This window comes from Tupaia chinensis, unplaced genomic scaffold (genome assembly GCF_000334495.1).
Source record: "Tupaia chinensis unplaced genomic scaffold, TupChi_1.0 Scaffold000597_1, whole genome shotgun sequence".
NCBI lineage: Eukaryota > Metazoa > Chordata > Mammalia > Scandentia > Tupaiidae > Tupaia > Tupaia belangeri.
In genome coordinates, this window is record NW_006160114.1 from 3,688,997 (window position 1) to 3,704,578 (window position 15,582).

The following is a 15,582-nucleotide window of genomic DNA, read 5'->3' on the forward strand; positions in this document are numbered from 1 at the left end:
GTAGAATTGCCATTTTGATTATATTAATTCTTCCAATCTAGGAACTTGGGATATCCTTCCAGTTTTTTGTGTCATTTTCAATTTCTTCTTTTATCTTCTCGTAGTTTTCCTTATGGAGGTCTTTAACTTCTTTAGTTAGATTTATCCCTAAGTATCTTATACTTTTTGTGGCTATGGTAAATGAAACAACTTTTTTCTGTTCTATCTCAGTCTGCCTGTTGTTCGTATATAGAAATGCTATAGATTTCTGGATATTATTTTTGTATCCTGCAACTTTACTGTATTAATGTATTACTTCCAGAAATTTTTTTATGGAAACCATTGGGTCTTCTATATATACTATCATGTCTTCTGCAAATAGGGAGAGTTTCACCTCTTCTTTTCCTAGTTGAATGCCTTTTATTTTTTCCTCTTTTCTGATTGTGTTGGTGAGGACTTCTAGTACTATATTGAAGAGGAGTGGAGAAAGTGGACATCCTTATCTTGTACCTGTTTTTAGTGGAAAAACTTTCAATTTTTCTCCATTGAGCATGATGTTCACTATGGGTTTTTCATAGATAGCTTTTATTGTGTTGAGAAATGACCCTTCTATGCCAATTTTGCTGAGCGTCTCGATCATGAAGGGATGTTGTATCTTATTAAATGCTTTTTCTGCATCAATTGATATGACCATATGGTTTTTATCTTTCTTCCTGTTAATATGGTGTATTACATTTATGATTTTATGTATATTGAACCAACCTTGCATTCCTGGGATAAAACTTCCTGATCATAATGTATAATCTTTTTTATAAGTTGTTGTATACAGTTTGCTAGTATCTTGTTGAGAATCTTTGTGTCTATGTTCATCAGGGAGAGGTCTGCCACCTTTAAGAGCTTAAGGCCTTGATGAGTTGGGCCAGAGAGGTTTTGAGGCTGTATGGTAGTTGCCCATACCAAGAACTGTCAATTCCGTTCACTTTGGCCAGGAGACCCAGTGGAAATGAGGGTGTAGGAAGGACAGAAAGAAAAGAGTTTTTCACCACTAGGGGCTTAAGGCCTTAATGTGTTGGTCCAGAGGTGGTTTCTAGCCCTGAGAATTGCCCATACCAAAAACTATCCCACCTTAGTTGGCCGGCTTTGGCTGAGAAACTCAGCAGAAATGAAGATGAAAATGATGACGAGGTTAGGGAACAGAGTAGATGGAGTCCCCAACCGGAGGCTTACCTCCTGGACTGGCTCACCACAACATATGTTGTGGGATGACTTCTGTGATAATATCCAGGTTCTTGGTGTTTCGGACAAAGAATTGAACGAAATGTGCAGATAATGTAAGAAAAAGGTAGTTTATTAAGTAAAAGTAAAAATACATTCCTGAGAGAGAAGAGCTGGCCTGAGCAAAAAGAGAAAGAGTGGCTCAAAGGCCAGTGTTACTGTTTTTTAATGCTAAAATTCTTAGTTCCTACTAACACATTTACTAATTTGCTTTATCTTACAGCAGTGACTTCACTACGATCTTAAAAATTATTGAGGGGCCAGCTCAGTGGCACAGTGGTAACACACTGCTCAAGCAATGTCAGATCCAAATGGAAAGTCATAAGTTCAGTTCCACAGTTGACCTGTATGTACTGGGCACATGCCATGGTCCTGCAGGCTAGAAAGGTTGAGGAGAGTAGACTGTGGTGTGAGACGCTTTTCAGGGTGCTTACTTTTCTCTTTCTTTTGCTCTCCTTCAGTCTGTCATACTAATGAAAAGAATAAACAAACTAAAAAGTTGAGGACCCAGGGGCCAGCAAGTGGCATCGTGGTAAAAGGCGCTGGACTCCCACATGGCCGACCATGGTTCAAGTCTCGGACCTGGTGGCCTGCTTTCTCACTTCCTCTCTCTCTCTCTGTGTCTCTCTCTGATCAAACTGGAAAATAATAATGATAATAATAAAGTTAAATAAAATAATTCTTTTAAAGAAAAAGTTGAGGACCCGAAATAACATTTGTTTGTTTTGGGGTTGTTTTTTTTTTTTTCGGTTTTGCTTTTTTAATTTGCTGTAGAGTACATGAACTTACTGGAAATAGACAGAAAAGTGAGAAATCACTACCCTCCCCCAACAAAGGAGGATGAACATACTACAATCCCTTCTCCTCCATTCTCCCCTTGAGCTTTTGGGCACACATGCATTCAGCATGTTTTCCAGGCCACCAGATCTGAGACTCAAACTGTGCAGTTGGTCATGTATGACCCAGCCTCCTTAACCACCATGCCACCTGACTGACCCAGTAACATTTGTTTATGTGGATTATATCTATTGATAGCATAAGAGAAATTTAAATTAAGAAATTTTTAATTTTTTTGAGGTGGGAAGGTGGCAACACCTCTGCAATCCCTTTTCCATTCTCCTCTCGGGATCCTGGGCACACACACACACATGTATGGTGTGAGTTTCAAGACAACGGGTCCAGAATCTGAACCATGGTCAACCATATGGGTATCCAGCGATGTAACCATTACGCCGTCTGCTGGTCCCAAAAAGTTTTTAACATTTGTAACATGTATTGGTAATTTAGAAAACAAAAAAATTTTGAAGTTTATTTCTTTAATAAGAGAAAAAAACAAGCACCCTCAGTAGTATCTCATTTTGTAATCCACCCCTAGCCTTCCCAGCTAGGCAGGATCTTAGGGACCCGTTATAGGTCAGCTGAGAACCAACTGAACTCGTCTTCCATGTGGATCCAGCATCATTTGAGCAATGCATTACTGCTGTGTCACTGAGCCAGCCCCATTTTGAAAATATCAATTCACTGAGTTATAGAGATCTTCCAAGATCTATATTTGCATGTTTATTATACAATATTAATCACTTTTGTCATTGTCATCTCTGATTCAGTCTGATAGGGATTGGAAAATCATCAGGCTTACAGAAACAGGCAAAAGCTTCACAAAATTCTAGTTTTCATTGAAAATCTTGAATCCTACCACTAGCAACAAATATTGTCCCTTATTTTCCTTATAGTGATGAGATGGTTTCTAGCCCCATCTGAGAGTTGGGCTCATTTTATCCATTTTTGAGAAAATGTCTGCAATATACCCAAGTTTGAATAACTATAGTTTGTTGACTGTTCTTTCAAATAAAAATAATACACATAAGTGTACTTTCTTAAGACACTCCTTGCAATAAAATATGCAGCTGAATTCACCAGCAGTGCAAATGTCAACACAGTAAAAAAGATATTTATAACATCTTAGTAGTATTATTGAAACAGTTTTGACATATCGCATCTGCTGAAAATGTTGTAGATATCCTTACCTCCCTTCAGGGTTCCATGAATCACTTTTTGAGAATCACCATCCTACAATAAATACCTCATAGTTTCAAATTTACAGTATCAATATAAACTACTAACACAAACAATAAGAATTTAAGGATTCTTTGCAGGTTTCGTCCTTAGAATATATATATCATTAAGGATGTGTAATCAAAGTACTATGTTTGACACTTAAAATTATTCTGTATGTGGTTCCCAGTTTGATAATTAGGTTAGATTTGTTTGCTTGCTTCCATTTGTTTTGGTTTTGGGATTAATTTTTCCTGGGACCAGCAGTTAGCGTAATGGCTGTGCCGCTGGACTCCCATGTAGTCGACCGCGGTTCACGTCCTGGACCCGGTAGCTTAAACTCACACCGGGCGCGTGTACGTGCGTGCCCAAGATCCCAAGAGGAGAATGGAGGAGAAGAGATTGCGGCGTGGCCATCCCCCCTGGTGGGTGATTTCTCGCTTTCTGTCTCTCTCTGTCTGTCTGGTGAGCGCACGCACCCTATAGCAAAAACCTCTCCAAAAAAAGGAAAAGAAAGGATTAATTTTTCCTTATTTAATTTTATATTCGAATAAATAAAATATTTATTAGGTTGTTGAAAAAGTCATGACATATTTCCCTGCAAAAACACGTCATGACTTTTCCAGTAACTCAATGTATAGTGCAAAAACACTTCATGACTTTTCCAGTAACTCAATGTATAGTTCATTCATCAAAACTCTTTGTAGTTCTATTAGGTTTTTTTATTATGCATTAAGTTGTCCATATTTTTAATTCTGCTGTAGTATGCCAACCCATAGCCTCGTCCCCTTGTTTTCTTGCATTCTTTTGTCTATTGTAAGTTTTCTCATGAACCCTCCTCTTACTCTTCCCCAAGCAATTACTGGTATCTACCATTACTGTCTCTATTTGTGTGCTTTCAATCCCTTCAGTTTCTGCCATAGAGTGTAAATATTCAATCTATGTTAGCAGGAACATGTGGTATTTGTTTTCCATAGTCTGGCTCATTTCACTTAGCTTTATACTTCCAGATTCATCTGCTTTGTGTTGCATAATGGGATTTTGTTGAGGTTTTTTTGGCAGAGTAGTATTCCTTTGTGTATATGTACCGTATTTTCCCAATCATTCAAACGTTTGTTGGGCACTTAGGTTGATTCTGTGACTTAGCTGTTGTGAATAATACTGCAGTTATCACAGATCTACAAATGTGTGTTTGACTAAGTGATTGCTTGTCCTTTAGGTATACACCTAAATAGTGGAATTGCTGGATCATACAGTAATTGTATTTTTAGATTTTTTGAGGAACTGCCGTACTGTTTTACACAGTGGTTGTACTAACTTATATCCCTGTCAGCAGTGCACAAGGATTCCCTTTTCTCTACAACCTCTCCAGCACTTGTTATTCTGTTATTTTTACCATAACAATTCTGATTGGAGTTCGGTGATATCTTGTTGTAGGTTTTTTGTTTTTGTTTTTGTTTTTTTTGAGAGATTTTCACTGTAGGGCGCGTGCGCTCGCCAGACAGACAGAGAGAGACATAGAGAGAGAAAGCGAGAAATCACCTCCCAGGGGGGATGGTCACGCCGCAGTCCCTTCTCCTTCATTCTTCTCTCAGGATCTTGGGCATGCACGCACACGCGCCCGGCGTGAGTTTTAAGCCACCGGGTCCGGGACACAAACCGCGGTCGACTACGTGGGAGTCCAGTGACATAGCCATTACGCTAACTGCTGGTTCCCTCTTGTAGTTTTGATTTGCATTTCTGTTATAAGAGAAACTGAATACTTTCATGTGCTTTTTAGCCACTCATATGACTTCCTTTGCAAGTTTTTTGTTCAGGTCATCTACCCATTTTTTATTGGATTATTAGTTGTTTTTTTGGAGGGGGTGAGCTTTTTGAGTTCCTTATATATTCTGATGTCCATCTTTTGTCTGAAGTACAGTTTCCAAATATTTTATGGATTATCTATTTATCATTTCCATTGTTATACAAAACCTTTTTAGTTTGATATAGAAACTTTTTAGTTTGATCATTCCTTTTTACAGTTACGTAGTACTTGATCATGTGACTGTATCAGTTTATCTTACTTTAGTCAACCAATCTCTTACTAATGGACTAATTGAAAGTTTAATACATGTAAGTTAAATACTGAGAATGAATAATATCTAAAGCTTAGCTTCTATACTTTCATAAAATTAAATTTTAAATTTGATACTTGCATTGACAGTTTAGCTAGACACCTTTGAGTTATGATTATTAATCTCAACTAACTAAATTTAGATTTCCTTTATATTTTTGTACCGTATTTCATATATAGTCCTTATCAGTTGTAAATCAAGCTTTTTTTTTGATAGTTAACAGTTACTGAGCACCCATTGAAGTATAGTTTTCTTAAATTTTTTGTATAAATGTTTAAAACAGTGTGTAATATAATCTTCCATTAGATTTTCCCTAATACCTAATGTAAAAAAATTTTTTTTATAGGCACAATAAAAGATAGAAGATTATTTATGCATCACATTTCTTTAGAGCCAGTTACCTGTGGACCCTTTTGGTAAGTGATGTTTACTATCTTTTTTTTAATTCTAATATGATCTAAGAATAGTACAGTGTTTTAAAATTACTGTTTGTAAATATGACGGCACTAATATTTAATAAGGAAGTTAATGCTTCCCTTTTTTTTTTTTTTTTTTTTAAGAGAGAGAGATATTTGCGATAGAGTGTGAGTGTGTTGCCAGAAAAAGAGAGAGAGAGATAGAAAGCGAAAAATCAACCTCAACCCCTTCTCTATTTTCCTCCCCGGATCTTGGGCACATACACACACGTGTGCCTGGCATGATTTTGAAGCCACCAGGTCCGGGACTCAAACCACAATTGGCCCTGTGTGAGTCCAGTGATATAACCACTGAGCTATCTGCTGATTCCAACACTTCCCATTTTGGAAAGCCTACATCAGGATTAAATAATCCCATGTTTCAGTAGTGTTTCATCGTACTTTTTGTGTTATTATTTAACTTTTTTAGTTTCATGACAACTTTGTAGACAGATTTTATCTAATTTTATGGATGATATACTGAGGTTGAGAGAGATCAAGAAAATTACTTAAAATTAATTAACAAAAAGATGATAGATATTAAAAATACCCTTTTATTTCTCTTCCTTCTCTAAACTCTACTAAAATTCTGAGAGAATTTTTTTAATATCTAATTCCCAAGGATAGTGATCAGAAAAAAACAACAAGAGTTTGGGAGTCATAAATACTAATTATCGAGCCAGACTGAGCAAAGAACATTGCAAGCTGACTTTAGAGCAAGCAGAGAAGCTACCCAGTTTCCTGAATGCACCTGAGAAATACTCAAACTGACAGCAACACATACTTTTGAAGATGAGGTAGAAAATAGGAAAATTAGTTGAAATGTTGTTTAAGAATCAACTGTGTCCCTTCCCCCAATTACAGACAGGCAGTCTCTTCCTTAAGAGACCTGAAGTTTATTATCTGGTGAAGATGAATGAGAAAGATTCTTAGTTGGGAGTGGGCTGGGAGTAGGATGCTAGACACAGTTGAGAGTAGGTTAGTGAAAACAAAGTAAAAATCTGTATATCAAATGGGAGACTCCTTCCCTCTTTCCCACACTTGGTTTTCATGTACTGTCAGGTAAGCCTTTTAGGCAGGAGTTATCCTCCTTTTAGTCAGGAGACTTATATTCTGGAGAGTATGACCAGCCTAGTAGAAAGGACCTAAAAATACTGACAGTCGAGGGTTTTCAAATGAAACAGCATAGCCAGACATCAGATAGAGAAGCCTACAAGTATCAAAACCTTGCCACACAGGACCAGCAGTTAGCGTAATGGCTATGTCGCTGGACTCCCACGTAGTCAACTGCGGTTCGCGTCCTGGACCCGGTGGCTTAAACTCAAACTGGGCGCGTGTGCGTGCGTGCCCAAGATCCCGAGAGGAGAATGAAGGAGAAGGGATTGTGGCATGGCCATCCCCCCTGGGGGATGATTTCTCACTTTCTATCTCTCTGTCTGTCTGGCAAGCACACGTGCCCTATAGCAAAAACCTCTCCCCCCCCCAAAAAAAAAACCTTGCCACACATAGAACCTCCAGCCAGTAAAGAGGAACCTTAAATTTTCTAGAAGAAAACAAAATTAGGCTTTAAATGAAGAGTCATAATGGCATAAATTTTCTCATCAACTATGAAAGCTAAGAGATTATAGCCTATAATGTATTACAGAGAACAGTGCCTTCAAAATTCTGGGTTTTGGGCACACGTGCACACATGCCCGATACATTTTTCAGGCCACCAGATTCAGGACATGTAGGATCCATCAGCCTCAACCACCATACCACCACCTGACCCTGAGAGCTTTTGCTTTTTTTTAACTTTTTTTTTTTTTGAGAGATTTTCACTATAGGGCGCATGCGCTCACCAGACAGACAGAGAGAGACATAGAGACAGAAAGCGAGAAATCACCCCCCGGGGGGGGTGGTCACGCCGCAATCCCTTCTCCTCCATTCTCCTCTCGGGATCTTGGGCATGCATGCACACGCGCCTGGCGTGAGTTTCAAGTCACAGGGTCCGGGACACGAACCGCAGTTGACTACGTGGGAGTCCAGCGACATAGCCATTACGCTAACCGCTGGTTCCCGGTGCTTTTGTTTTTAAGTAAGAACAGATAATCAAATTTCATAGTTGGAAGAAAACTACTGGGAAACATAGTAACTAAAGTTTAAAAAAGCAAAGGAAGACAGGGAATTGTTTATGCAGGAGGACTTCAAAAAAAAACTCACTTATATTCTCAGGTAAAAGATCTTGCATCCTTAAAATAGGAACAAGTTGATATTAAAAAATATTCTTAAAAATAAAAAATATGATGGCACAAATAAGTGAAAGAAACAAGATAAAAGTTATGTAAGCTCCCAGGTAGAATAAGAAGGAAAAGAGCACATGTGCTCTATATCAGAAGTCTCTCTAAAGAAAAAGAAAATCACACCAGGCACATGTATGTGCATGCCTCAAATCCCAGGAGAATGGAAGAAAGGGGATTATGGCATGACCATATCCCCTGGGGGAGTGGGGGTGATTTCTCACTTTTCTTTACATTCTCTCTGGTGAGTGTATGCACCCTTTGGAAAAAAAAAAAAAACTTAAAAAATAAATAAAAATGATTAAAGTGGACGTTTTTCAGATGCATAGTACTAAAAGACTTAGCATCCATGTACTTTTCTTAGGAATTTACACACACGTGCGCGTGCGTGCAAAGACAAGGAAAATGAAAGGAGACCATAGTAATTAAATTTTTCAAAGTATACAGGAGAAAACTGGTTAAAGCTGATAGTGGGAACAGCAGAGAACCCAACATTTTACATTAAAGAAGTCTCAGAAGGAATTGGCATCTTTTTATACCTCCAAAATTGGGTGGTGAAGAGAGGAGTGTCAAAATAATGGAATAGGTTGAAAATGTGTTTAAGAAGCAATAAAATCTCCTTTGCTCCATGAAGCTGTATAACAGTTTTGTACCCACTCTAGCAAAAGCCCAGAAGTTTATTCTCTAGAGAGGGTATACAGTAAAGATTTTCTTTGTTGGCAAGCACCCTAGGCACATTTGAAAGCAGAAATAATGCACTGAAAGCAAGGAGAATGTGTTCATGTATGCATACCCACCCCAGCTCTCACAGGATCATGTGGGGAATACCTACCCCAATCCTATAAACCCTCTTCCCCAGCCCAGCTTCCAGAACCCTGGAAGTTAAGTTTTTATTGTCAGAAGTTTCCAGTTAATTGATCTACAGTGTAGCTTAAAATTTAGCAAGTCCATCTTTGTACCCATAAGATTCTAAACTTTTTTTTTTTTTAATTTATTGTAGGACACATGCATTGACCAGAAAGACAAAGAGTATGGGAAAGTGAGAAAGCTCCCCTTTACGGGGGATGGCCATTCCTCAATCCCTTTCCTTCCATTCTCTTCTTAGGATTTTGGGCACACACCCAGTGTGTTTTTCAAGGGGCTGGTTTAGGATTCCAGCTGTGCCATTGGCCCTGTGGGTTCCATCCACCTAAACCACCATGCTACCAGCTATCCTCTAACAGCTTTCTGGTCCTTTACTCTTTTTAGGGAGAGAGATATTTTGCTGTAGGGCGTGTACACTCGTTGGAGAGATGGGGACAGAGACAGAAAGCAAGAAATCACCTCCCTGGTGGGATGGCCACACTGCAGTCCCTTTTTCTCCATTCTCCTTTTGGGATTTTGGGCACACATGCACATGCGCCCAGCATGAGTTTTAAGTCGCCAGGTCTGGGACTCAAACTGTGGTCGACTCAATGGGAATGCAGCAATGTAACCATTATGCCATGGTAGATTACATAGATAGCAAAAATAAATAAACAAATAATAAATTAACCAAGAAACAAACTAATGGGAAAAAAATGAGAAGAAACAGTATTTAAGAAGTCAAAAAATAATTTTAACAGCAAAAACTATAATTTGTGAAATAAATGAGATTTATATATATAGACAAGAGTTTGGGTATGAATAAATGATAGGTATATAGAAAATTAATGAAATCTTAAAATATCTTAAAAATATATATGCATATGTAATATATAATATGCAGTATATTATATAGTATAATAAAATACTAATAATAATACATACTTATATTTAAAATATACTAATATAACTAACATACTAATACATACTAATATAATGTACATTATAATTATACTATAATATACTAATGAAACAACTTAGTTGTAATGTAAATGTTGAAAAGGATCAAATAGATAACTTCAGAATATGGAAAGACAAGAGAAAAAGGGAGTATATGCATGGTCAGTGGAGGTAGTATTGACAAATAGCTTCATTTTTCATAATGGTACTTCAATAGATAACTTAAAAAAAAAAACAGTCAAGAAGCACTTTCAGAGATGTCAGTTAGTCAGTTAGACCTAATAGATGCAGATATCCTAGAACCGTCTAAAATTGTTGAAAACGGTCACAAATCCTTTTCTAGCCCAGAGATGTGGTTTATTTTTTTTAAAGAATTATTTATTTTATTTTATTCATTCATTCACTTCTTAATTTGAGAGAGAGACAGAGAGAGATAAAGTGAGAAAGAAAGCCACCAGGTCCAGGACTCGAGCTGTGGTCAGCCATATGGGAGTGTCCAACACCTTAACCACCATGCTACCTGCTGGTCCTGAGATTTGGTTTAAATTGTTTTAGTGTTATATCTCTTCAAAAGTTACTGCCTGTGGCACTGTTAGGAAAAAATTATTGAGCTGTTATTTCAGTGATACATTTTTCAGCAGACTACAAAATGCATATTTTGAATGTAGAAAGCCAGGTGTTTGGGTTTTTTTTCTTTCTTTTTATGAAAAAACAGATAGATTCTAATATTAAAAACAAAATCATGCCAACCTGTAGCATGGTGGTTAAAGTAGCTATATCCCATATGACCAGCTACATGGTTTAAGTCACAGATTTGGCAAATTGAGAAACATGCTGGACACAAATATGTAAATGCCCCAAATCCTGAAAAGAGGGAGAGATGAAAGAGAAGGGATTGCAGCATCACCATGGTCCATTGTGCTTTCTTACTTTATTACTATCTCTCTGGCAAATTGAAATAATAAATTAAATATTTATTTAGCCACATATTACCTTAATTTACATACTAAGTTGGGAAAAAACTGTGCATTTAACAAACATTTAGTAAGTACCTGCTCTAACACACCTATAATGAGGGGTCTTCACAAAGTTCATGAAAAGTACGTATTATGAAAAAAATTATGTATGGATTTCCCATTTTTGCATCAAATAAACATACTTTTATTTTTCTACAGCTTTTTTTTTCTTTTTTTTGAGAGAGAGGTTTTTGCTATAGGGCACGTGCGCTCACCAGAGAGACAGAGAGACAGAGAGACAGAAAGCGAGAAATCACTCCCCAGAGGGGATGGCCACGCCACAATCCCTTCTCCATTCTTTTGGGATCTTGGGCACGTACACAGACATGCCCAGTGTGAGTTTAAGCCACCAGGTCCAGGACCTGAACCGCGGTCGACTACATGGGAGTTCAGTGACATAGCCATTTCGCTAACTGTTAGTCCCGATTTTTTTTCCACAGCTTTTTTAAAGTCTCCTTATATAAACTATGTTCATGGATATAAATAAGTCTGACAAGATTGCTAGTCTGAGAACCAAGCATGAAAACAAGAATTATAATATGATATAAATGCTAAAATTATTATACAAAGTAATATGAGAACATAGAAAAATCGATAGCTAATTATATGACAGAAAATGGGAAAACTTCACACAGAACATAAAGAATGCTTGGTTAAAGAGGATACTTCAGATTCTGGGAACATAAATAAGTTGTGTAACTATTATAGGATTTAGTAAACAGGGGAAGAGACAAAAAGAAATGAAAAGGTTGGGATCACATAAGAAGTCTCCTCTATGTCATTTCTGATTAAGTAGAAATCGAAGTAGATAATAGGTTGTCTTTGGAAGTTTCTAAGAAGAGGAACAAAATAACAAGATTTGTATTTTAAAAGGAGGCCAAAGTGGAGCCAGCAGGTGGCATGGTGGTTAAGACACTGGACTCCACATGGCTGACTTTGGTTCAAGCCCCAGACTTGGCAGCTTGACAGTCAAGCTGGGCATGGGTGCATATATGCCCAAAATCCCAAGAGGAGGATAGAAGAGAAGGGATTGCAGCATGGCCATCCCCCGGGGAGTGATTTTTCACTTACCTTCTCATTGTGTTTGTGTCTTTCTACCAAGTGAATGTCCCCTATGGCAAAAACCTTAAAAAAAAAAAAGAAGAGTAGACCAGAGTAAAACTGTTGTAAGATTAGTAGGGAAGTTAGGACTCATCCTAGCAAAGGTGGTAGAGAAGAGATAGGAGGCAAATTCAAGCAGATTTGGATAGATAGTGATCAATTAAAAGTGTCACATTGTGACCAGCAGTTAGCATAATGGCTATGTCGCTGGACTCCCATGTAGTCGACTACGGTTTGCATCCTGGACCCGGTGGCGTAAAACTAAACGCCGGGCGCATGTGCGTGTGTGCCCAAGATCCTAAGAGGAGAATGGAGGAGAAGGGATTGTGGTGTGGCCATCCCCCCTGCGGTGTGGTTTCTCGCTTTCTGTCTCTCTGTCTGTCTCTGCCTGTCTGGCGAGTGCACACGCCCTATAGCAAAAGCCTCTTAAAAAAAAAAAAAAAAGTGACACACTTAAATTTAAATAGACTTATTGAGCATAACCTACAAAGTAGAGTCTTCCTTTTCTTAGTAGTCCTAATTTCTAATAACAGTGGAGAAAGGGCCAACAGGTGGCATGGTGGTTAAGGCCCTGGACTCCCACATGGTGACCGTGGTTTGAATCCTGGAACTGGCAGCTTGAAAAGTCCACCAGATGTGTTTGCATTGCATGTCCAAAACCTCAAGAGAAGAATGGAGAAGGGACTGCACCATGACCATCCCTCCTGGAGAATGGTTTCTCACTTTCTGTCTTTCTTTCTCCAGCAAGCGTATGCACCCTACGGCCAAAAAGAAAAAAAAAATCCTAAAAACAATAGGGTAAAAGAACAGTAAAAAGAAATTATTAAACAGAAGATTTATTCATTCTTGTGCACTGGATCTTACAGATCATTTGTGCTAGTAAATTGGTTCAATAATCATTCCAGCTCTCTCCTCTATCATTAATTTTTTTTTTCCTTTCTACTGGGTTATTCCCTTGAGTATAAGCAGTTGCTATAAATCTTTCATCTTAAAAGGCTTTTTTTTCTGGGGCCAGGAGGTGGTGTAGTGGTTAAGGCGCAAGACTCCCACATGACCAACCACAGTTTGGGTCCTGAACCTGGCAGCTTGAAAATCACGCTAGGCTCATGTGTATACATCCCAAAATCCTGAAAGGAGAATCATTACCTGGCAATGATTTCTCACTTTCCCTCTCTGTATCTCTCTCTCTCTGTCTCTAGCAATCACATGTATCCTATGGGGAGGAAATAGGTAAAGCCAGCAGGTGGCATGGTGGTTGAGTTGCTAGACTCCCAAATGGCTGACCACAGTTCAGATCCCAGACCTGGTGGCTTCCTCTCTCTCTCTCTCTCATGAGTGTGTATGCCCTCTAGCAAATTTAAAAATAATAATAATTATTATTCTTAAGAAAAGAACTAAATAATAATAATTAGTTTTTTAAAAAATATTGTTTTCTTTCTTGACCAGTCCTGTCCTACCAATCCTTTTCTTTACTCTCTTTAAGCCTAGCTCATTAGAACTCCCTTTTTCACTGTCTCTACTTCATCTCTTTTGCTGTCCTGAGTCTACTCCAGCCAACCAGTTTAATCTTGTATCATTACCAGCCAACTCTTCCCAAGATTGCGGGTTACCTATACATTGCTACTGAAGGTCAGTTCTCCATCCTCATGTTAACCTGTAAATAGCATTGACATAGTTAATCACTTCTGCTTTCTTAACTTTATTTGCTCTGGCTTCTGGAACATCTCTTATTTGTCCTGTCTCACTGGCTATTCCTTATCAATCTCCTTTTTCTGTTCATTCTTTAACCTCCCAGGATTTAGCTCCAGATCGCATCCAGCCTACCTCTCTAGAGATCCCATTCACCTGTGGTTTTATATTTCATCTGTTTGTTGTTGGCTCTAACATTAGTATCCTTAGCCCATTCTTCCCTAGTCTTCCTTTTCTTAGTAGTCCTAATTTCTAATAACAGTGGAGAAAGGGCCAACAGGTGGCATGGTGGTTAAGGCCCTGGACTCCCACATGGTGACCGTGGTTTGAATCCTGGAACTGGCAGCTTGAAAAGTCCACCAGATGTGTTTGCATTGCATGTCCAAAACCTCAAGAGAAGAATGGAGAAGGGACTGCACCATGACCATCCCTCCTGGAGAATGGTTTCTCACTTTCTGTCTTTCTTTCTCCAGCAAGCGTATGCACCCTACGGCCAAAAAGAAAAAAAAAATCCTAAAAACAATAGGGTAAAAGAACAGTAAAAAGAAATTATTAAACAGAAGATTTATTCATTCTTGTGCACTGGATCTTACAGATCATTTGTGCTAGTAAATTGGTTCAATAATCATTCCAGCTCTCTCCTCTATCATTAATTTTTTTTTTCCTTTCTACTGGGTTATTCCCTTGAGTATAAGCAGTTGCTATAAATCTTTCATCTTAAAAGGCTTTTTTTTCTGGGGCCAGGAGGTGGTGTAGTGGTTAAGGCGCAAGACTCCCACATGACCAACCACAGTTTGGGTCCTGAACCTGGCAGCTTGAAAATCACGCTAGGCTCATGTGTATACATCCCAAAATCCTGAAAGGAGAATCATTACCTGGCAATGATTTCTCACTTTCCCTCTCTGTATCTCTCTCTCTCTGTCTCTAGCAATCACATGTATCCTATGGGGAGGAAATAGGTAAAGCCAGCAGGTGGCATGGTGGTTGAGTTGCTAGACTCCCAAATGGCTGACCACAGTTCAGATCCCAGACCTGGTGGCTTCCTCTCTCTCTCTCTCTCATGAGTGTGTATGCCCTCTAGCAAATTTAAAAATAATAATAATTATTATTCTTAAGAAAAGAACTAAATAATAATAATTAGTTTTTTAAAAAATATTGTTTTCTTTCTTGACCAGTCCTGTCCTACCAATCCTTTTCTTTACTCTCTTTAAGCCTAGCTCATTAGAACTCCCTTTTTCACTGTCTCTACTTCATCTCTTTTGCTGTCCTGAGTCTACTCCAGCCAACCAGTTTAATCTTGTATCATTACCAGCCAACTCTTCCCAAGATTGCGGGTTACCTATACATTGCTACTGAAGGTCAGTTCTCCATCCTCATGTTAACCTGTAAATAGCATTGACATAGTTAATCACTTCTGCTTTCTTAACTTTATTTGCTCTGGCTTCTGGAACATCTCTTATTTGTCCTGTCTCACTGGCTATTCCTTATCAATCTCCTTTTTCTGTTCATTCTTTAACCTCCCAGGATTTAGCTCCAGATCGCATCCAGCCTACCTCTCTAGTGATCCCATTCACCTGTGGTTTTATATTTCATCTGTTTGTTGTTGGCTCTAACATTAGTATCCTTAGCCCATTCTTCCCTAAGCAACATATTCATTCATCTAGTTACCTAATTGACATTTTTATTCATGTGATTAAGAGCTATCTTAAACTTAATAACACCAAAGCTTATGGCCCGTACCCTAATACTTTTTAAATTTATTTTTATTTATCTAAGTTTTTGTTGTCGGTCACTCACACTCACCATACAGAGA

The 15,582-nt window shown here is 38.3% G+C and overlaps 1 protein-coding gene across 1 annotated transcript in view; it reads left to right on the forward strand.

The window, feature by feature from the left end:
- BRCA2 (BRCA2 DNA repair associated) overlaps positions 1-15,582 on the forward strand; it is a 95,300-nt gene that overhangs the window by 35,033 nt on the left and 44,685 nt on the right. The window contains 1 exon segment of the mRNA XM_006158439.3: positions 5,773-5,842. Coding sequence (XP_006158501.1) covers positions 5,773-5,842 — 70 coding nt within the window.